Source organism: Oncorhynchus tshawytscha, linkage group LG33, assembly GCF_018296145.1.
Source record: "Oncorhynchus tshawytscha isolate Ot180627B linkage group LG33, Otsh_v2.0, whole genome shotgun sequence".
In the NCBI taxonomy this organism is placed as follows: Eukaryota; Metazoa; Chordata; class Actinopteri; order Salmoniformes; family Salmonidae; genus Oncorhynchus; species Oncorhynchus tshawytscha.
In genome coordinates this window covers 42992892-43015765 of record NC_056461.1, presented here as the reverse complement: position 1 = coordinate 43015765, position 22874 = coordinate 42992892, and the positions used below count along the sequence as shown (strand labels likewise).

Here is a 22874-nt window from a genome sequence, read left to right as displayed (position 1 = left end):
AATTGTTGCCACCCCTATTACTAGCCTGTTCAACCTCTCTTTCGTGTCGTCTGAGATTCCCAAAGATTGGAAAGAAGCTGCGGTCATCCCCCTCTTCAAAGGGGGGACACTCTTGACCCAAACTGCTACAGACCTATATCTGTCCTACCCTGCCTTTCCAAGGTCTTCGAAAGCCAAGTCAACAAACAGATTACCGACCATTTCGAATCCCACCGCACCCTCTCCGCTATGTAATCTGGTTTCAGAGCTGGTCATGGGTGCACCTCAGCCACGCTCAAGGTCCTAAACGATATCTTAACCACCTTTCGATAAGAAACAATACTGTGCAGCCGTATTCATTGATCTGGCCAAGGCTTTCGACTCTGTCAATCACCACATCCTCATCGACACATTTGATAGCCTTAGTTTCTCAAATGATTGCCTCGCCTGGTTCACCAACTACTTCTCTCTTCTCAGTGTGTCAAATCAAAAACAGACCTCTACGCTCTCGTTGGCTGGCCCTCGCTTCATACTCGTCGCCAAACCCACTGGCTCCAGGTCATCTACAAGACCCTGCTAGGTAAAGTCCCCCCTTATCTCAGCTCACTGGTCACCATAGCAGCACCCACCTGTAGCACGCGCTTCAGCAGGTATATCTCTCTGGTCACACCCAAAACCAATTCTTCCTTTGGCCGCCTCTCCTTCTAGTTCTCTGCTGCCAATGACTGGAACAAACTACAAAAATCTCTGAAACTGGAAACACTTATCTCCCTCACTAGCTTTAAGCACCAGCTGTCAGAGCTGGACACAGATTACTGCACCTGTATATAGCCCATCTATAATTTATCCCAAACAGCTACCTCTTCCCCTACTGTATTTATTTATTTTGCTCCTTTGCACCCCATTATTTCTCTCTCTACATTGCACATTCTTCCACTGCAAATCTACCATTCCAGTGTTTTACTTGCTATATTGTATTTACTTCGCCACCATGGCCTTTTTTTGCCTTTACCTCCCTTATGTCACCTCATTTGCTCACATTGTATATAGACTTATTTTTCTACTGTATTATTGACTGTGTTTGTTTTCCTCCATGTGTCACTCTGTGTCGTTGTATCTGTCAAACTGCTTTGCTTTATCTTGGCCAGGTCGCAGTTGTAAATGAGAACTAACTAAAAAATTAACCACGTATACTGTCTATATTAACCACGTATACTGTATACCATCTATATTAACCACGTATACTGTATACCGTCTATATTAACCACGTATACCGTCTATATTAACCACGTATACTGTATACCGTCTATATTAACCACGTATACCGTCTATATTAACCACGTATACCGTCTATATTAACCACGTATACCGTCTATATTAACCACGTATACTGTATACCGTCTATATTAACCACGTATACCGTATACCGTCTATATTAACCACGTATACTGTATACCGTCTATATTAACCACGTATACCGTCTATATTAACCACGTATACTGTATACCGTCTATATTAACCACGTATACCGTCTATATTAACCACGTATACTGTATACCATCTATATTAACCACGTATACTGTATACCGTCTATATTAACCACGTATACCGTCTATATTAACCACGTATACTGTATACCGTCTATATTAACCACGTATACCGTCTATATTAACCACGTATACCGTCTATATTAACCACGTATACTGTATACCGTCTATATTAACCACGTATACTGTATACCGTCTATATTAACCACGTATACCGTCTATATTAACCACGTATACCGTCTATATTAACCACGTATACCGTCTATATTAACCACGTATACCGTCTATATTAACCACGTATACCGTCTATATTAACCACGTATACCGTCTATATTAACCACGTATACCGTATACCGTCTATATTAACCACGTATACCATATACCGTCTATATTAACCACGTATACCATATACCGTCTATATTAACCACGTATACCATATACCGTCTATATTAACCACGTATACCGTATACCATCTATATTAACCACGTATACCGTCTATATTAACCACGTATACTGTATACCGTCTATATTAACCACGTATACCGTCTATATTAACCACGTATACCGTCTATATTAACCACGTATACCGTCTATATTAACCACGTATACCGTCTATATTAACCACGTATACCGTCTATATTAACCACGTATACCGTCTATATTAACCACGTATACCGTATACCGTCTATATTAACCACGTATACCATATACCGTCTATATTAACCACGTATACCATATACCGTCTATATTAACCACGTATACCATATACCGTCTATATTAACCACGTATACCGTATACCATCTATATTAACCACGTATACCGTCTATATTAACCACGTATACCGTCTATATTAACCACGTAGCTGGTCTATATTAACCACGTATACCGTCTATATTAACCACGTATACCGTCTATATTAACCACGTATACCGTCTATATTAACCACGTATACCGTCTATATTAACCACGTATACCGTATACCGTCTATATTAACCACGTATACCGTCTATATTAACCACGTTACTGTATACCGTCTATATTAACCACGTATACCGTCTATATTAACCACGTATACCGTATACCGTCTATATTAACCACGTATACCGTATACCGTCTATATTAACCACGTATACCGTATACCGTCTATATTAACCACGTATACCGTCTATATTAACCACGTATACCGTCTATATCAACCACGTATACCGTATACCGTCTATATTAACCACGTATACCGTATACCGTCTATATTAACCACGTATACTGTATACCGTCTATATTAACCACGTATACCGTATACCGTCTATATTAACCACGTATACCGTATACCGTCTATATTAACCACGTATACCGTATACCGTCTATATTAACCACGTATACCGTCTATATTAACCACGTATACCGTCTATATCAACCACGTATACCGTATACCGTCTATATTAACCACAGTATACTGTATACCGTCTATTTAACCACGTATACCGTATACCGTCTATATTAACCACGTATACCGTATACCGTCTATATTAACCACGTATACCGTATACCGTCTATATTAACCACGTATACTGTATACCGTCTATATTAACCACGTATACTGTATACCGTCTATATTAACCACGTATACCGTATACCGTCTATATTAACCACGTATACCGTCTATATTAACCACGTATACAGTCTATATTAACCACGTATACCGTATACCGTCTATATTAACCACGTATACTGTATACCGTCTATATTAACCACGTATACCGTATACCGTCTATATTAACCACGTATACTGTCTATATTAACCACGTATACTGTCTATATTAACCACGTACACTGTCTATATTAACAACGTACTGTATACTGTCTATAATAACCACGTACTGTATACTGTCTATATTAACCACGTACTGTATACTGTCTATATTAACCACGTTTACTGTTTATATTAACCATGTATACTGTCTATATTAACCACGTACTGTATACTGTCTATATTAACCATGTACTGTATACTGTCTATATTAACCACGTTTACTGTTTATATTAACCATGTATACTGTGTATATTGCTCTAAGTCAACATCTAAGTACTATGTATTTTTCTGAAAATTGAAAGGGGTTAAAAGCCTTTTCAATGTCAGCTATGAGTACCAGGTTTCCCAGAGTTGCCATACTTCTCTATTGTTTTCAGTACCCGTCTTATTATCTCGTCCATAGGTAACATTAGGTCGTTAATCCAGATTATTACCTAAGGCCACGATTCGGCAGTCTCATCCAGATCATTTGTAGTTCTTTATGATAGCCACATTAGCAGCTAATTAGTATTACATGTTTGGGGAGGGGGTAAATACAGATGGTATTTGTAGTTCTTTATGATTTAGACGAATCACAGCCCTTCTTTTAAGTGTTTCTAAAAATCCCATATGCGAAAAACATTTATGGTGAGAAAAAAAAAAATCCTTGTTTGACCGCTAGGTTTTATGGGTATTATGACTCCTACTGTGGTACTCTATAAAAACAAAGCAGAGACGAATGAGATTTGAGATTAGAAAAATAGCATAGATCGAGAATAATACAACCAGGAATAGGTTGTAACTAAAATAACACTCTATTCATTATTATGACAACACTGTGTCCCAAAATAGCACCCTATTCACTATATAGTGCACTACTTCTGATCACTGCTCATAGGGCTCTGATCGAAAGTAGTGCACCATATAGGGAATAGCGTGTCGTCATTTGCGATGCAGAAGTATCTGGTTAGGGTAAGACTGGACTTCATACTCACATAATAACGTGTTAGCATGCCTCCTTGGAGCATCACATCAATATCCATGAAGAAATATAATAAACCACATTTACATACAAGCTTACGTTGGGTCTATTCTGTTATTATCAATATTTACATAATGACCCTGGTATCAACAGATGGCATCAACCACAGTCCTCTATTTACATAATGATCTGGTATCAACAGAAGGTTATCAACCACAGTCTGGACTATTTGCATTGACCCCCCACCACCACGACCGTTGTTTTTACACTGCTGCTACTTGCTATTTCTTATCTGTGCAGTCACTGTACCCCTACCTTCATCTACATATTACCCAGACTGCCCTGTACCCCTATAGTCACTGTACCCCTACCTTCATCGACATATTACCCAGACTGCCCTGTACCCTCATTAGTCACTGTACCCCTACCTACATGTACAAATTACCTCAACTAACCTGTACCCTCAACTAACTTTATTTTCTTGAAACTGCATTGTTGGTTAAGGGCTCGTCAGTAAGCCTTTCACGGTAAGGTCGACACCTGCGGTCTTCGCCGCATGTAAAAAAAAAAATTACATTTGATATTGACAAAGCCTCAGTACCAACATAAGGTATCGGCCACAGTCCTCTATTAAAATAACGATCTGGTATTTACCACAGTCCTCTATTAAAATAACGATCTGGTATCCACCACAGTCCTCTATTAAAATAACGATCTGGTATCCACCACAGTCCTCTATTAAAATAACGATCTGGTATCTACCAGTCCTCTATTAAAATAACGATCTGGTATTTACCACAGTCCTCTATTAAAATAACGATCTGGTACCTACCACAGTCCTCTATTAAAATAACGATCTGGTACCTACCACAGTCCTCTATTAAAATAACGATCTGGTATCTACCACAGTCCTCTATTAAAATAACGATCTGGTATCTACCACAGTCCTCTATTAAAATAACAATTTGGTACCTACCACAGTCCTCTATTAAAATAACAATTTGGTACCTACCACAGTCCTCTATTAAAATAACAATCTGGTACCTACCACTGTCCTCTACCTCCATAAAGCCCTGTTACCAACAGAAGGTATGTATCCACGGTAGTTGTTGTTGTTATCTGGGTATGTGCATTAGTATCATACAGTGGCTTCAAGGTATTCACACCCGTTGACATTCTGCACATTTTGTTGTGTTATTTAGATTGTTTTATCCCTGGTCTACACCCCATTATGTCAAAGTAGAATTATGTTTTCTAAACATTGGGAATTCATTAAAAATAAAAATAAATGAAAACCTGAAATGTATTGAGAAAAGTATTCAACCCCTTCAACCCCTTTCATGGCCATAAGTTTCAGGAGTAAAAATGTGTTTAACATGATTTTTGAATGACTACCTCATCTCTGTACACCACACACACAGATAATTGTAAGGTCCCTCAGTCGAACAGTGAATTTCAAAGACAGATTCAACCAAGAAGGTTTTCCAATGCCTTACAAAGAAGGGCACCTATTGGTAGATGGGTAAAAATAAAATAAAAAGCAGACATTGAATATCCCTTTGAACACGGTGAAGTTATTTATTACACTTTGGATGGTGAATCAATACATACAGTCACTACATAGATACAGGAGTCCTGCCTAACTCAGTTGCCGGAGAGAAAGGAAACCGCTCAGGGATTTCAACACGAGGCCAATGGTGACTTCAAAACAGTTACAGAGTTTAATGGCTGTGATGGGAGAAAACTGAGGATGGATCAACAACATTGTAGTTACTCCACAATACTAATCTAAATTACAGAGTGAAAAGAAAGAAGCCTGTACAGCATGAAAATAATCCAAAACATGCTTCCTGTTTGCAATAAAGCACTAAAGTAAAACTGCAAAAAATTTGAAGATATGTCAAAAATGTAGTCTATTTCAGAAGAACATAATAACATCCTCTGAGTTGTCCTTATGTTAGGTCCTGATCTGACTATGCCAAATGGCTGTGGGCTACACTAGTTAATTTCACAGACAGGATTTGCTTAGAATTCCATGGCATTATTTTATAGAATGAATAATACAATTGAATATAGCTGAATAAAATAGAAAGGGTATTTCCTCCAAACGATTTCCAAGGAAGTGCAAACATGAAACTATTCTATGTTGAGCGGTTAACAAAAAAAAAACAGGTCATCCTATAAGCTTAATTTAGAGTTATGAATCTTTGTTATACAAATGTTGGGCTATATGTTTTGATTTTTAATACATTCTAAGTCTCTAGTGATGATTTGAAAAAAAAAAGTCTCATGAAAGGCATGAGCTCTGTTTCTTGTTCAGGCTGCACACACTTCATCAGTCTCTCATTCACTATTTGACAAGCACTTCATTATATTCTCACCATTTCCTGGTGGCAACACCCATAATGCCCCCTAAAAAAGGACATGTCTTTTGAGGACAAAGTAGCCGTTGTACCCTTCGGCTGAATATAATATTCATAATTCCCTTCTACCGGCTGCCACGCTCTGAAGCACCTCTTACTCACATGGCTCTCTCAGATACCTTAATTCTTAATGGCCAATGCCCGTCACATGATCGGGTTCTTCTCACAAGTATCTCCGCTTAAGTAGTAGGCTAAAAGTGAAGACAGACACATCGCGTCCCTGTTACGGAATTCCGAGGCTCATGTTGAAGAAGTTAGAGGAGCTGTCCACATTGACTTTTCGTCATCCAACAAGATGTGTAGGCCTAACGAAATGCAAAAGCACTATCCCCTCCATAATACAAAATCAAGAAATATATAAAACATTTTTATTTTACCTTTATTTAACTAGGCAAGTCAGTTAAGAACTAATTCTTATTTTCAATGACGGTCTAGGAACAGTGGGTTAACTGGTATAGGAACAGTGGGTTAATTGCCTGTTCAGGGGCAGAACGACAGATTTGTACCTTGTCAGCTTGGGGATTTGAACTTGCAACCTTCCGGTTACTAGCCCAACGCTCTAACCACTAGGCTACCCTATCTGGGACAGATATGGAATGCGATAGAGCACAAACTAATACAAATACAAAATAAAAAAAACTTGTTATAATGTGGCTGATGCAACAGATCAAACGCTTAGCTTCAAAATGTTGATAAACAATTTTCCCCAAATAAACAGCGATGCGCACACTGCAGATTGTTTCAAAATGCAATCAATTAGCGAGAAAACACTCTTCCCAAAAGTGTACCACAAATGCGATTATACATGTAACGCTTTCTTATAAAAGTGTATTTTGATGGTGAAAATGATCTTCCCCAAACTTGAAACTCACGTGCCGCCTATGTGCGTCAGTTAGGCTCTACACCGATTGTAGAGTTACTTGGCCAATTTAGTTGATACAAACCTTGTCAAAACATATAGGTGTATGGGCTATGCATACTGTAAGCTATAGACAACAAACACAGTTGCATTTTATCGATGGCATTTTGAATGCGCAGAGATACCGTGACGAGATCCTGAGGCCCATTGTCATGCCATTCATCCAGCGACATCATTTCAGCATGATAATGCACGGCTGATGTCGCAAGGATTTGTAAAAATTTCCTTGAAGCTGAAAATGTCCCAGTTCTTCCATGGCCTGCATACTCACCAAACATGTCACCCATTGAGCATGTTTGGGATGCTCTGGATCAACGTGTACGACAGGGTGTTCCAGTTCCCGCCAATATCCTCCAACTTCACAAAAAGGAATGGGACAACATTCCACAGGCCACAATCAACAGCCCGGTCATCTCTATGCAAAGGAGATGTCTCACGCTGCATGAGGCAAATTCTGGTCACACCAGATATAAACCCAACTATTTAATTTTTTTTAAAGGTATCTGTGACCAAAATATTTATATCTGTATTGCCAGTAATGTAAAAATCGATAGATTAGGGCCTAATTAATTAATTTCAATTGACTGGATTTCCTTATATGAACTGTAACTCAGTAAAACCTTAGAATTTTTTGTTGTTGTTCAGTATAATTTAAATTTATTTTCCTTCCTCTATTACTACTAGGGATAGACCAAATGGGGCAGTTCTATGCTATCTTATAGCCCTACCAACGCTATCAATATCAACCATCAGACAGGGCCTGCAACTGCCTATTGAACAGTGTTTGAGTTGGAGACTCCATGTTACTTTAAAAAGGACGTTGTTGACGCATTTGAACATTTGGAGCTTACTTCCTCAAAGCCAACTGATTGATCTTATTTTAACGAATACACGATTGAAAAGTGTTTCTACTGGTGTCTTCACCCAATATATTATTGACCATTGCCCAGCTGTTTGTGTTAGAGATGTGAGAATACAAAATTCTAAGCCTTGTGTCATCACAAAGAGGGGCAGCAGGGTAGCCTAGTGTTTGGAACATTGGAGTAGTAACCGAAAGGTTGCAAGATCGAATCACAGGGCTGACAAGGTAAAAATATGTAATTCTGCCCTTGAACAAGGCAGTTAACCCCACTGTTCCCCTGAACAAGGCAGTTAACCCCACTGTTCCCCTGAACAAGGCAGTTAACCCCACTGTTCCCCTGAACAAGGCAGTTAACCCCACTGTTCCCTGAACAAGGCAGTTAACCCCACTGTTCCCCTGAACAAGGCAGTTAACCCCACTGTTCCCTGAACAAGGCAGTTAACCCCACTGTTCCCCTGAACAAGGCAGTTAACCCCACTGTTCCCTGAACAAGGCAGTTAACCCCACTGTTCCCCTGAACAAGGCAGTTAACCCCACTGTTCCCCTGAACAAGGCAGTTAACCCCACTGTTCCCCTGAACAAGGCAGTTAACCCCACTGTTCCCCGGTAGGCCGTCATTGAAAATAAGAATTTGTTCATAACTGACTTGCCTAGTTAAATAAAGGTAAAACCATATATTTTTCTAAACTAATTTTAAAAAGTTTTTCTTCATGATCTTTACCTTAGTGACCTTGATTGTATCTCAACTATCCCTGAACATGATTTAGCTTTTAGCCATTTTGGAGATGTCTTTGATGCTATTGTGGATCCATTGAATGCCTGGTACACTCCGGAATTATCAGAAGTCATTCATAAAAAGAGATGATGCTTGGGTCAAGGCCAGGAACACAGGCTTAGTCCCAGACTGGCAAGCTTTGAAGCAACTGAGGAATCATTGTGTGAAACCAAAATCAGAAAGGCTAAATCAGATTATTACGTAAACTCTCTTTCGGATTGTAATGAGAACCCGGCTAAATTCTAGAAGAAAAAAATAAATAATGTGTTCTACTTCTTCCTCTCTGACACAACAAATTAATTCCGACACAAGCCTCATTACACGAAAAAAATATGCCATCACTGATGCATTTAATTACCATTTAATTTTTTCTTATCATTATTTATTATTATTTCAGCAGGCTCTCTTTCAAATAATTTCTAAGTTTATTCACAATGGATATTGGGCTAGATGCGGATAGGGAAAACTTGCTGAATGATAAGATATATTATAGTCAAGGCTTTGATTTTAGGCTATTCACAGAAGAAAAAAAATAAGCCCTTGACGCTTCGCTAACAATAGACAACGAGAAATCCAGAAGGGCCGACCAATTGGATCCTGGTGTTCAGCGCCCACCATGGTTGGCTCAATAACACACTTTTTCATTATAATTTTTTTAAATATTGTTATCAGGAAATATTCAAAAAATATGGAAATGAGCTGTTGTGCTGCCACTCCACAAGGACAGGGACCCATTTCAGGGACAGGGACCCATCGACCCATTTCAAGGCTTCCTTGTCCAGCAAAGATTCTAGAATCCTGGTAAAAATGTACAACTTTGTTCTTTTTTTAAATCTGAGAAATGAATGCAAACCAAATCAGGGTTTAGGCCTGGACATCCAATCAGGGTCTAGTCCTGGGCATAGCACTATTACAGCAACCACTTTAGTTATTAATGATCTAGGTCTGCTGACGCCTGTTCATGGTCATCTTAGTGACAGAACTCAGGCCATTGTGATTGATTGGGTTAAGTCCACATGTCTTGAAGTACATAAAAGGTGTTCCGCAGGGGACGATACTCGAACCTGTTCATTTCACTATTTATATTAATGCTATTGGTCAATCTGTAAAAAAAAAAATGTAAATAATACTTATGTACGCAATTTCCCCAACTGCTGACCTGGCTGTCACGAGGAAACAGTCCGATTTTGCAGTTGTGCAGGAAGTCCTTACTGATTTAAAACGTGTCTCAGATGGATGACATATTCACTCATCGGATAGTTCTAGAAATCGAACGATTCCCTGAATACTTACACCTTGGTATTTGGATTGACAATGATTTATCGTAAAAAATAAATTTAAAAAACAACATACGACTAAGCGTGTTAATAAGAAACTAAGATTTAAAAAGTGGTCTTTTTTTTTTTTACAGAAACAGATCGTCTCTGTCGTCAGCAGGAAGCAGATTGCGCAGTCAACCTTTCTACCGGTTCTCAATTATGGTGATACTAAACGCCAAAGTGCAGCTGCTTCTACTCTTAAACCCCTGGATGCCATTTTTCATAGCACCCTTTGCTTTATCAAAGGAAATCAATCAAATCAAATGTATTTATAAAGCCCTTCTTACATCAGCTGATGTCACAAAGTGCTGTACAGAAACCCAGCCTAAAACCCCCAAACAGCAAGCAATGCAGGTGTTGTTAAACTTTAATTACTCATCACTGTGTTCTTTACCAAAAGGTTGGCTGGACCTCTGAAGTCATTACACTCTTTCTTTGTTTGTTTACAAAGCCCTGCTCCACAAGCTTCCGACTCACAGGGTTGGTTAACTCTGGAGACGCCTTTGGTATCTAGAAAGTTAGGTAGATATAAGCCTTTCGTTTCTTTGCACAATTCACTTTAAAAGTGGAGGAATTGGTGACTCTAGGGCATTTCAGACAGTTGTTAGGGAAACTTTTTACTGAAGAATATGTCTGTGTTTTGCTTTCCATGTATTGTGTATAATAGCATGTATTTAAATGTGTGTATGAATGTGTTTATGGTATTTTGATGTGTATTGTGGTGCTTCATAGGGCTAATCTGGAAAAGACACCTTGGTCTCAGCATCGACTCCCTGTCTAAATAAAGAGACCTTGGTCTCAGCATCGACTCCCTGTCTAAATAAAGAGACCTTGGTCTCAGCATCGACTCCCTGTCTAAATAAAGACACCTTGGTCTCAGCATCGACTCCCTGTCTAAATAAAAGTTAAATAAAACATTTAAAACAACCAACTTGACAGAGCTTGAAGAATTAGGAAAATAATATTGTACAATCCAAGTGGGCAAAGCTCTTAGAGACTTACCCAGAAAGACTCTCAGCTGTAATCGCTGCCTAAGGTGATTGTAACATGTATTGACTTGGGGTATTGACTTGGGGTTGAATACTTATGTAATTAAAATATATATTAGTGTTTCATTTTTCAAAAATCTTTTATAATAAAAAGTTAAGATTTTTCTTCCACTTTGACATTAAAAGTATTATGTGTAGATTGTTGACAAAAAAAAATTACAATTAAAACCATTTTAATCCCACCTTGTAACAAACAGTTTTATAAATCAAGTTATTGTTGTCATCAGTATGGACGAGAAGACGGAAGACTCACCTGCTGTCTGAGCTGGGTTGATGCCGATACCGTCTGTCATGAGCACAGAGAGAACAGGGATTAGCATAAATAGCAATACATGAATGTTAACACCAAAACATGAATAAATAATACTGAGAATTAAAACATGCTAAAAAAGAGTGGTTGAGAGAGAGGGTCTGATGAGTGAGACTGACACATAAGTTCATGGTAACGCTGCTGCACTAAACAAAAACAACCACTTTTAACAGTATGTGTTACACAGACAGACATCTTTTACAAGGACCTGTTTTTTGTCAGAGATATTATCGATACAGAAAAAGCACATCCCCCCCTTTTCTGATTTTCTCTACTTTTACATATTATTGATACTGAATGTTATCATATCTTCAACCAAAACCACATTTTAGATTAAAGGTAACCCAAGTTTACAAACACCCAAATCCCCTGTGTGAACAAAATGATTGCCCCTTTACACTCAATAACTGGTTGTGCCACCTTTAGCTGCAATGACTCCAACCAACCACTTCCTGTAGTTGTCGATCAGTCTCTCACGTCGCTGTGGAGGAATTTTGGCCCCCTCTTCCATGCATAACTGCTTTAACTCAGCGACAATTGTGGGTTTTCAAGCCTGAACTGCTCGTTTCAAGTCCTGCCACAACATCTCAATTGGGATTAGGTCTGGATTTTGATTAGGCCAATCCAGAACTTCAAATGTGCTGCTTTTTAGCCATTTTAATGTAGACTTGATTGTGTGTTTTAGATCATTGTCTTGCTGCATGACCCAGCTGTGTTTCAGCTTCAGCTCATAGATGGATAGGGAGTTAGGGCCTTTAGGCCTGACATTCTCCTTTAGAATTACCTGATAGAGCAGAATTCCATGGTTCGTTCAATTAAGGCAAGTCATCCAGGTCCTGAGGCAGCAAAGCATCCCCAAACCATCACACTACCACCACGCTTGACCGTTGGTATGAGGTTCTTAATGTGGAAGGCAGTGTTTGGTTTTCGCCAGGCATTATGGGACCCACTGACACAATGTAACAGAATCACCCGTTTCTAATAAGACCGACACAATGCAACAGGTGATCACCTGTTTCTAATAAGACCGACAATGTAACAGACTCACCGTTAGTAATGATGGCACTGGTGGCTGCTGGTACTTTGAACTGTGAGAGGAAACAGACAGAATGATCATGTTATACACCAGCCTCTCAGTAGTCCAGGGGTGTTCAGACCTCTCCTCTGTGACCCCCAACCGTTCCATACAAATGTGTGAAATGTCTACGGGTCCATGTGAAGAGGTTTGAAAACCCCGGAAGGACAGCCAGGTGAGAGGGGACTTGGGTTTACGGGGAGAGAGGGGAGTTGGGCTCACGGGGAGAGAGGGGACTTGGGCTCACGGGGAGAGAGGGGACTTGGGCTCACGGGGAGAGAGGGGACTTGGGCTCACGGGGAGAGGGGGACTTGGGCTCACGGGGAGAGAGGGGACTTGGGCTCACGGGGAGAGAGGGGACTTGGGCTCACGGGGAGAGAGGGGACTTGGGCTCACGGGGAGAGAGGGGACTTGGGCTCACGGGGAGAGAGGGGACTTGGGCTCACGGGGAGAGAGGGGACTTGGGCTCACGGGGACTTGAGGGGAGGGGGGACTTGGGCTCACGGGGAGAGAGGGGACTTGGGCTCACGGGGAGAGAGGGGACTTGGGCTCACGGGGAGAGAGGGGACTTGGGCTCACGGGGAGAGAGGGGACTTGGGCTCACGGGGAGAGAGGGGACTTGGGCTCACGGGGAGAGAGGGGACTTGGGCTCACGGGGAGAGAGGGGACTTGGGCTCACGGGGAGAGAGGGGACTTGGGCTCACGGGGAGAGAGGGGACTTGGGCTCACGGGGAGAGAGGGGACTTGGGCTCACGGGGAGAGAGGGGACTTGGGCTCACGGGGAGAGAGGGGACTTGGGCTCACGGGGAGAGGGGACTTGGGCTCACGGGGAGAGAGGGGACTTGGGCTCACGGGGAGAGAGGGGACTTGGGCTCACGGGGAGAGAGGGGACTTGGGCTCACGGGGAGAGAGGGGACTTGGGCTCACGGGGAGAGAGGGGACTTGGGCTCACGGGGAGAGAGGGGACTTGGGCTCACGGGGAGAGAGGGGACTTGGGCTCACGGGGAGAGGGGGACTTGGGCTCACGGGGAGAGAGGGGACTTGGGCTCACGGGGAGAGAGGGGACTTGGGCTCACGGGGAGAGAGGGGACTTGGGCTCACGGGGAGAGAGGGGACTTGGGCTCACGGGGAGAGAGGGGACTTGGGCTCACGGGGAGAGAGGGGACTTGGGCTCACGGGGAGAGAGGGACTTGGGCTCACGGGGAGAGAGGGGACTTGGGCTCACGGGGAGAGAGGGGACTTGGGCTCACGGGGAGAGGGGGACTTGGGCTCACGGGGAGAGGGGACTTGGGCTCACGGGGAGAGAGGGGACTTGGGCTCACGGGGAGAGAGGGACTTGGGCTCACGGGGAGAGGGGGACTTGGGCTCACGGGGAGAGAGGGGACTTGGGCTCACGGGGAGAGAGGGGACTTGGGCTCACGGGGAGAGAGGGGACTTGGGCTCACGGGGAGAGAGGGGACTTGGGCTCACGGGGAGAGAGGGGACTTGGGCTCACGGGGAGAGAGGGGACTTGGGCTCAAATAGGGAGAGAGAGGGACTTGGGCTCACGGGGAGAGAGGGGACTTGGGCTCACGGGGAGAGAGGGGACTTGGGCTCACGGGGAGAGACATTTTGGACTTGGGCTCACGGGGAGAGAGGGGACTTGGGCTCACGGGGAGAGAGGGGACTTGGGCTCACGGGGAGAGAGGGGACTTGGGCTCACGGGGAGAGAGGGGACTTGGGCTCACGGGGAGAGAGGGACTTGGGCTCACGGGGAGAGAGGGGACTTGGGCTCACGGGGAGAGAGGGGACTTGGGCTCACGGGGAGAGAGGGGACTTGGGCTCACGGGGAGAGAGGGGACTTGGGCTCACGGGGAGAGAGGGACTTGGGCTCACGGGGAGAGAGGGGACTTGGGCTCACGGGGAGAGAGGGGACTTGGGCTCACGGGGAGAGAGGGGACTTGGGCTCACGGGGAGAGAGGGGACTTGGGCTCACGGGGAGAGAGGGGACTTGGGAAAGGGGACTTGGGCTCACGGGGAGAGAGGGGACTTGGGCTCACGGGGAGAGGGGGACTTGGGCTCACGGGGAGAGAGGGGACTTGGGCTCAAGAGAGGGGACTTGGGCTCACGGGGAGAGAGGGGACTTGGGCTCACGGGGAGAGAGGGACTTGGGCTCACGGGGAGAGAATCACTTGGGCTCACGGGGAGAGAAGGGAGTTGGGCTCACGGGGAGAGAAGGGAGTTGGGCTCCACGGGGAGAGAAGGGAGTTGGGCTCACGGGGAGAGAAGGGAGTTATGGCTCACGGGGAGAGAAGGGAGTTGGGCTCACGGGAGAGAAGGGAGTTGGGGGAGAGAAGGGAGTTGGGCTCACGGGAGGGAGAAGGGAGTTGGGCTCACGGGGAGAGAAGGGAGTTGGGCTCACGGGGAGAGAAGGGAGTTGGGCTCACGGGGAGAGAAGGGAGTTGGGCTCACGGGGAGAGAAGGGAGTGGGCTCACGGGGAGAGAGGGAGTTGGGCTCACGGGGAGAGAAGGGAGTTGGGCTCACGGGGAGAGAAGGGAGTTGGGCTCACGGGGAGAGAAGGGAGTTGGGCTGGGGAGGAAGGGAGTTGGGCTCACGGGGAGAGAAGGGAGTTGGGCTCACGGGGAGAGAAGAGAGTTGGGCTCACAGGGAGAAGAGACATGCACTGCCACAACTCTGCATGTGTGTGTGTGTGTGTGTGTGTCAGTAGTGATGTGAGAGTCAGCTATTTGTTCACCGACACCCAATTGCTAATAACCCACCCGCCCGACTATATTTGATAAAGTAAAAGTCTGAGGCCCATACCCGACTCTAACCCGCAAATATAGAAAATGAGCTGTACAGTCAGAGATCGTGGAAAGATTTCCTGACTGAAGTTTTTAGATCGTCTGATGTTTCTGCTTATAATGTCCCACATTTTGGTAGACTATTAGTTAGTCAACCTGTCCATAATTAGATACATGCAGCTTCTCTTCTGTTATTATTTGTTACCCTAGAATACTAAACAAATCCTTGCTCACCAGAATAATGTCATAAATCTATAGAATTAACGCTTCAATCTAGTTGACATTGGTAAAAATGTGTTTTCTCATTCATCTCTGCTTCTCTCACACAGCAAAGATGTTTAGGGACCAGGGAGAATAAAATGCAATAACTAAAAAGAATGGGAAAGATTTTCTGTGCAAAAATGTTGAAGTGAGATCAGTTTGAAAGGTTTTTAAAGGAAATTAAAATCTGTTCAAAAGACCCAACATATATTTTTTTTTATATGATTTCAGTTCGGCTTGGATGCATATTTTGTGTGTTTGAAGTACTAATCAGCTTTTACGAGGCTGATAAAGACAGCACCTTTACAGACGGTCCCTAACCACACAGTCATTCTCACATGATGCGGAAAGAAATCAGTTCTCCACTCCTATTCCTGAGTCAAAATGTACATTCGGTGTATCATTTTACTGCAAGAAATGCTTAATAGTATAGAGCAGGAGTTAATAGTATATTGGCCATGTAAGAGGTTGTAGATCTACAGTCAGTGTCCAGACAGGCTACTATTACATTTAAGGCATCTGAACAGTACAGGCCATTTTGAAGTCCCCCGTCATGTGACTGTGGAATTTGTATAGCGCCTCACACATCATTATACATAATAGAGGCGGCACACTACGATCAACCAGCCCTCCCTTGTCTTTATTTTCAACTCTACATTTCACATGTTTTTTTTTTTCTTTTCTTACCGAATTAAAACTCCGAAATGGTCCCTTTTTGCCTCAGTGGATTGACGTAAAATGTTCCCAAAATGATTTGCTGTGTATGTGTTGCCTACAGTTAGCCCTGAAACTAAAGCAACGTGCTACAACAGATACAAATTCTGAAAGAAAAACCTCAGCCTATAGATATGAATTGCACATTGACATTTTTTATGCATTATTTTCCCATTATTCAACCCTAAACCTGCCCGTCCTGTGGATATAACCGCAGGGCCTGCTGGTCATGAGTCGCGCATCACTAGTTGTCAGGGAGGCTGCTGAGCTTCGATACAGAGAGAAAATGACGGAGGATCATCTTCACGCTCTGTAACCGCAGTAGAGATTAAAGGATTTGTCCTAATAAAATGTAAAAACTGTGAAAAAAAACGCTGAATGTTCCAGTTGTTTAGAGGAATGTCTAATCTGTTCTATTGAGTTCTCCTAACTGGGCACTTCGGGTTTTGTTTTCTAGCGAAGTTTTGGTATATGAAACAAAGGACGCACCAATTGCAAAAAACAATGCTTAAAAAATTATTTATTATTATTATTTATTGATGAAAATACCAGTCGATGTAAATACATTCGACCGGTCGGTCATGCATATCGGTCTACGGGTTAATTTACATCATTTAGTGGAAATAAAGTGGTGTGTATTTTTCGTTAGTCGTTATGATTCTTCTTTAGAAAAAGTGTAAAGCCTACCGATACAGAGTTTAAGATGAAAATATGTCAGACTGTGTGAGAGCTGCTGCTGCAGTTCCTGTTGCTGCTGGAGTGAAACATTTAAGAAGCCCGAATAAATTGTGCAACAATTCTAAATTAAATTGCGTGTTAAAAACAGTTCTGATGGCCATGATTGACAAAAAAAAAAAAAACTATTTTTACTTATAAAACTGGTAATTGAAGTGGGCTTTCCGTTCAAGTGCAAGTGTCACACCGTACAATGTGATGTGAAACCTGAACATTTCACTTCGTATTATAAGGCAAGTCTTACCTTGCTTCAAAAGTAGCCTAGACAAAATCTGTTTCTATAAACGTGGAGCCAATTATTTTATAAAGACCTCCATATGCCATTGAAACTAGTAGCCTTTTTCTCATGTTCTATTATTCTATTGGGTTTCAAAACCCTAGTCATATTAGCATCTCATGCTAGTTGGTGATAACCCTAGTCATATTAGCATCCCATGCTAGTTGCTGATAATCCTAGTCATATTAACATCTCATGCTAGTTGGTGATAACCCTAGTCATATTAGCATCTCATGCTAGTTGGTGATAACCCTAGTCATATTAGCATCTCATGCTAGTTGTTGATAATCCTAGTCATATTAGCATCTCATGCTAGTTGGTGATAACCCTAGGCATATTAGCATCCCATGCTAGTTGATGATAACCCTAGGCATATTAGCATCCCATGCTAGTTGATGATAACCCTAGTCAGATTAGCATCCCATGCTAGTTGTTGATAATCCTAGTCATATTAGCATCTCATGCTAGTTGGTGATAACCCTAGGCATATTAGCATCCCATGCTAGTTGATGATAACCCTAGGCATATTAGCATCCCATGCTAGTTGATGATAACCCTAGTCAGATTAGCATCCCATGGTAGTTGTTGATAACCCTAGTCATATTAGCATCCCATGCAAGTTGTTGATAAACCTAGTCATATTAGCATCCCATGCAAGTTGTTGATAAACCTAGTCATATTAGCATCCCATGCTAGTTGTTGATAATCCTAGTCATATTAGCATCCCATGCTAGTTGTTGATAATCCTAGTCATATTAGCATCCCATGCTAGTTGTTGATAATCCTAGTCATATTAGCATCCCATGCTAGTTGTTGATAACCCTTGTCATATTAGCATCCCATGCTAGTTGATGCATCTTTACATCTCTCCTCTTTCTAAATGTGGAATGGATATGTTCATCTCTGTCACATGAAACAGCTCTCATTTGCAATGTACTTGTAACAACTCTGTTTTTTTTTTAATGTACTGGTTGAATGAATTTGGCAATAGATTTTTCCACACAGTATGGAGTATTCTAGTATGGAGGAATAGTAGACTGACATAGTTGAGTGGTTTTGCTGTTCGTTACTCATCTTGTTGGCTGTGGAAAAGTAAATGTTGATAGTTTTTCTAAAACATCTTCAAAGTGCGTTTCATCGGAATTCGTTAAGGACCACACACCGTTGCATCCTCGACTTGAATGTTCTGTTAAGACGGATTAACTTCACCTAGATGTAATTTCTATCATTCTGATCACAGTGGGTGGACACCCTAATCAGGTTACACACCTAATGCATATGGGTACAGTACATTTCTCAAATGTCTGATCAATTAAAAATGTTTCCGGCCAAACTCCTAAAAGGAAACTGTGGTGGCACACACACACACACACACACAAAAGTCATCAAGGGAGAAGGGAGGGGAAGCTAATCATTAATGAAATATTCCACTATCTATGAGAAACAGCCTGGAGGCAAAAATACTAATAATTGAGATTTCGTTCGCAGGAGAGAAAAGAAAACTCCTCTGTTGTCAACCATCAAAATCAGCCTCAGCATTCTAAGAACATAATTGTCTCTGTGAGGATTCTACTTTGCATAAAGAGGACAAAGCATATAGTAGCAGAAACAGCCATCACTCATGTCTACTTGAATCATGATGAGCCTCATGAGTTTTCTATGGGGTTATAGAGGAACACATCTCAAGAGAATGCCCCTGTTATTGTCACACAGAGAGACAGAGGAGATGCCACTAGTCTGAAGTCAGGGAGATAAGGATGGCTAAGCGAGCACAGAGCAGCACGGGCCTTCTAAATCAATCACAGATGAGCAGGAGAATGAGGAGAGAAAGAGAAACGCATTATGTAGCTGGGAATGGACAATGGACAATGGGTTGAAGAGGGAGGGTAGGAAAGATAAACTAATTAATGCTACTCTCAAAACATTACCCATCTGCCTCATTTAATCTTTAGGCTATTCACTCTGTCCATTATTTGGATGATGATTATTGTAATAGGTTGCATTCATAAATCTAAATATTAAAAGGGAAGGGATCCATTGATTCAACGAGGTCTGATCGGTATTATAAACGATGGTCCTCTCCCAGCTTACCATCTACTAGAAATACGTTATTGACTTAATATCATGTGGAATGACAGTTCCAGCTACGGAAGCAGGCAGGGTGGGACCAGGCTAAACAGAGAGGAAATGCTCAAGCCTGCTATCTATATGGTATATCGTGTATTGTTGCCATGTCATACATGTAAGAGAGGAGACTGAGGAGAGACTCTAGCCTTACCTTTACTAGAGGTGCTGTATCTAATCTTTGATAGTCGCCATGCAACAGAGGAGGACTCCATACTGTAGGCAAAGCCTACAGCAAAGCCTATGTGCTGTAGCCAACTCTAGTATTATATCATTGCTATGCCATACATGTATGAGAGACTGAGGAGACTCAACCCTCACATCCATACATGTATGAGAGACTGAGGAGACTCAACCCTCACATCCATACATCTGTGCTTTTGTTCCTCTTTTTCTGTGCTTTTGTTCCTCTTTTTTTGGGGGGCTACATCTTGTAAAGTGGGTTGTGACCCCTTAAAAATGCTTTCACTTGACTTGTATTATAGCCAACTACTAGTATTTTTTGTTGTTGCAACACCCAGTATGAGATGAACTAACCTCCTCCGCTGCAAACTTCAACACGGCTGTAAACGGCGTGCTCTCTGGGACGCTGAGTCTGAAACAAGAAATACACATCTATTTTATACATCACTCCAACTCTCTGCTCTCCATGGAACGACCCCCCCCTTCAATATTTCCTTTCCTCTCCCTCCCCTTTATCTTCCACGTGTAATCAGTAAGGAAAGGCTTCATAGGCCAATTTGCTGTGGCGCTGCAGAGTCCCTGTTCTGTGTTGATTGTTCAACTACGACGTCCCCTTTCATAAAGTGCAAAAACAGCCAGTCATCGAGGTAAGTGGTGACGTGTGGTAAACTGGCTGGAAGCCTGGAACACATAGGCTAGCTAGTTAGCAATGTTGTGATTAAACGTTATTTGGAAATGTCTGCAAACACATTGCAAGAGGTTTATGTTATGCCAAGATCCTAAGCAAATGACAGTGCTAATGGCAACAACGAACGCATCGGCAAAACTGACTACCGTCATAGTGAATTGGCACGCTAGCTAACTTGCTGGCCAGTGACAGCTGTGTTATGGTTCAAGGGAACAACATGCTTCCAAGATGTAGCAGCTAGCATCTTGCAATTAGCTTCTACTAGTAGCTAGATAGCTTCAACACTTAGCTAGCTGCAGACGAATATAATGAAGATCACAGCTAGCTGAACAAGCTACATGCATGGGTGTGACGGTAAGCATCAGTATTCATTGATGTTTTTAGCTAACGTTAATGCTGATCTGTCACTTACACTTTGTAGGGTAGCCGGGGATCCGACGTCAGAGTGATTTTAAACGTGACTTTAGACCTGAAGGAGGAAACAAACACAGTTATCATCACACTGCTTTTTTTGCTAAATAATAGTAATTTATTAAATGTGTATTATAGGACAGAATGAGAGGTAAACTTACATTTTCTTGGTGACTGTGGTCTCTACTCCACACCGTTAACGTAGACCCGGAAGTCAGAAGGACTCCGTGGACACGTCATCAGTTCGATAAGGTTTTAGCAGCCTCGCCGAATGAGTTAAATGTTTTTTTTAATAGAAATACTTGTGTTCCATTAATTTATTGAATAGTACAGTCTTGAAACAAGTAACAAAACAGAAAAAGTTGTGCTATTAAAAGATAGGCGGCTTTGACAGAGTGCTTGTCAATTTACCGTAACATACGACCACATGCGCACACCTATTTGTACATTTGCAGAACTACAAAGCCCAAATGACTTATGATGTATTTTTTTGAAGAATCAACTATTAATATACCATCACTATATACAGAAAATGTAGGGTAGCGATAACTTTTTTTCCATGACATTACACTAGAAGTAAAGTGTGCAGTGATTTGCAGAATGTATGTTGCCTTGTTCTCATGCATGTATAAAGTAATCTCATGCATTTGTAAGGTCAGAATGTACAGTGCATTCATAAAGTATTCACACCCCCTTAACCTTTTCCACATGTTGTTGTTACAGCCTGAATTTAAAATAGATTAGATTGAGATGTTGTGTCACTGGCATGTTACACACTATACCCCCTTAAGTGGTGAGAATACTTTCAGAAGGTGCTGTACATTCCCTTGCTCTCGTTCATTTTTGAGGTTATTGATTAATTGATCAAAAAAATCCCCAATAGCCTTTTCTTCTACAATGTGCTGAGGTTTGCTCTCTGGAGCAGATAGGTCAGTGCAGATAGGTCAGTGCAGATAGGTCATTGCAGATAGGTAGGTGCAGATAGGTCAGTGCAGATAGGTCAGTGCAATAGGCAGTAATGCATCCTTCTTCAGCTAAACATGTCAAAGTATGATGGTGCCTAATGGTATAGACATTTGTAGTGCACTACGTTTGACCAGGGCCCATAACAAGTAGTGCACTATGTAGGGCAGGGGTCTCTAACCAATGATGTATGTAGACCCTGGATAGCTGATGCTGTGTATTGGCAATTGAGAGGCATTGAAGCCACCGGGCGGCCATGTTGTCTCTCCCCACTAGGAGCAGTCTATAGGAATGAATGGAATTCTACACTATTTCATTTAAATGTTTGAAGGACAAAATTACATTTATTTAAAATAAGTTTTTGCTGTTGTAGAGGGGACAGTAACATCAGTACTCTTAATAAATAAATAAAAGACTTTGAGGAAAATGTTTTTGTCAGTCGTTTAGGGTTTATACCAGTTAGGGGAAGTGATGAGTGATGAGGTCTACAGCAGAGTCTCACATCTCAATCGCTGGTTGAAAACTGTTTTCTGACACTCCCAAACGATAGAATTTGTAGATAATTGGCCCTTTTTCTGCGACACCCACAAACAGGACCATTCCTGGCCTGTTGAGGAGTGACGAACTCCATCCTAGCATGAGGGGTGCTCTCATCTCATCTACGAACATAGACTGGGCTCTAACTCCTCAAGCTACACAAGGAGA

At 42.2% G+C, this 22874-nt stretch overlaps 1 protein-coding gene across 1 annotated transcript in view; it reads right to left on the bottom strand.

Moving 5' to 3' along the window:
* Positions 1 to 21528, bottom strand: part of ufm1 (ubiquitin-fold modifier 1) — a 40388-nt gene extending 18860 nt beyond the window's left edge. The window contains exons 1-5 of the mRNA XM_042311292.1: positions 21368 to 21528; positions 21208 to 21264; positions 20462 to 20519; positions 13003 to 13042; positions 11898 to 11930 (exon numbers count right to left, since the gene is read on the bottom strand). Of these exons, the coding sequence (XP_042167226.1) occupies positions 11898 to 11930; positions 13003 to 13042; positions 20462 to 20519; positions 21208 to 21264; positions 21368 to 21369 (190 nt within the window). The 5' untranslated portion in view covers positions 21370 to 21528. The remainder of the gene's footprint in view (positions 1 to 11897; positions 11931 to 13002; positions 13043 to 20461; positions 20520 to 21207; positions 21265 to 21367) is intronic.
* Between the last annotated feature and the right edge of the window lie 1346 nt (positions 21529 to 22874).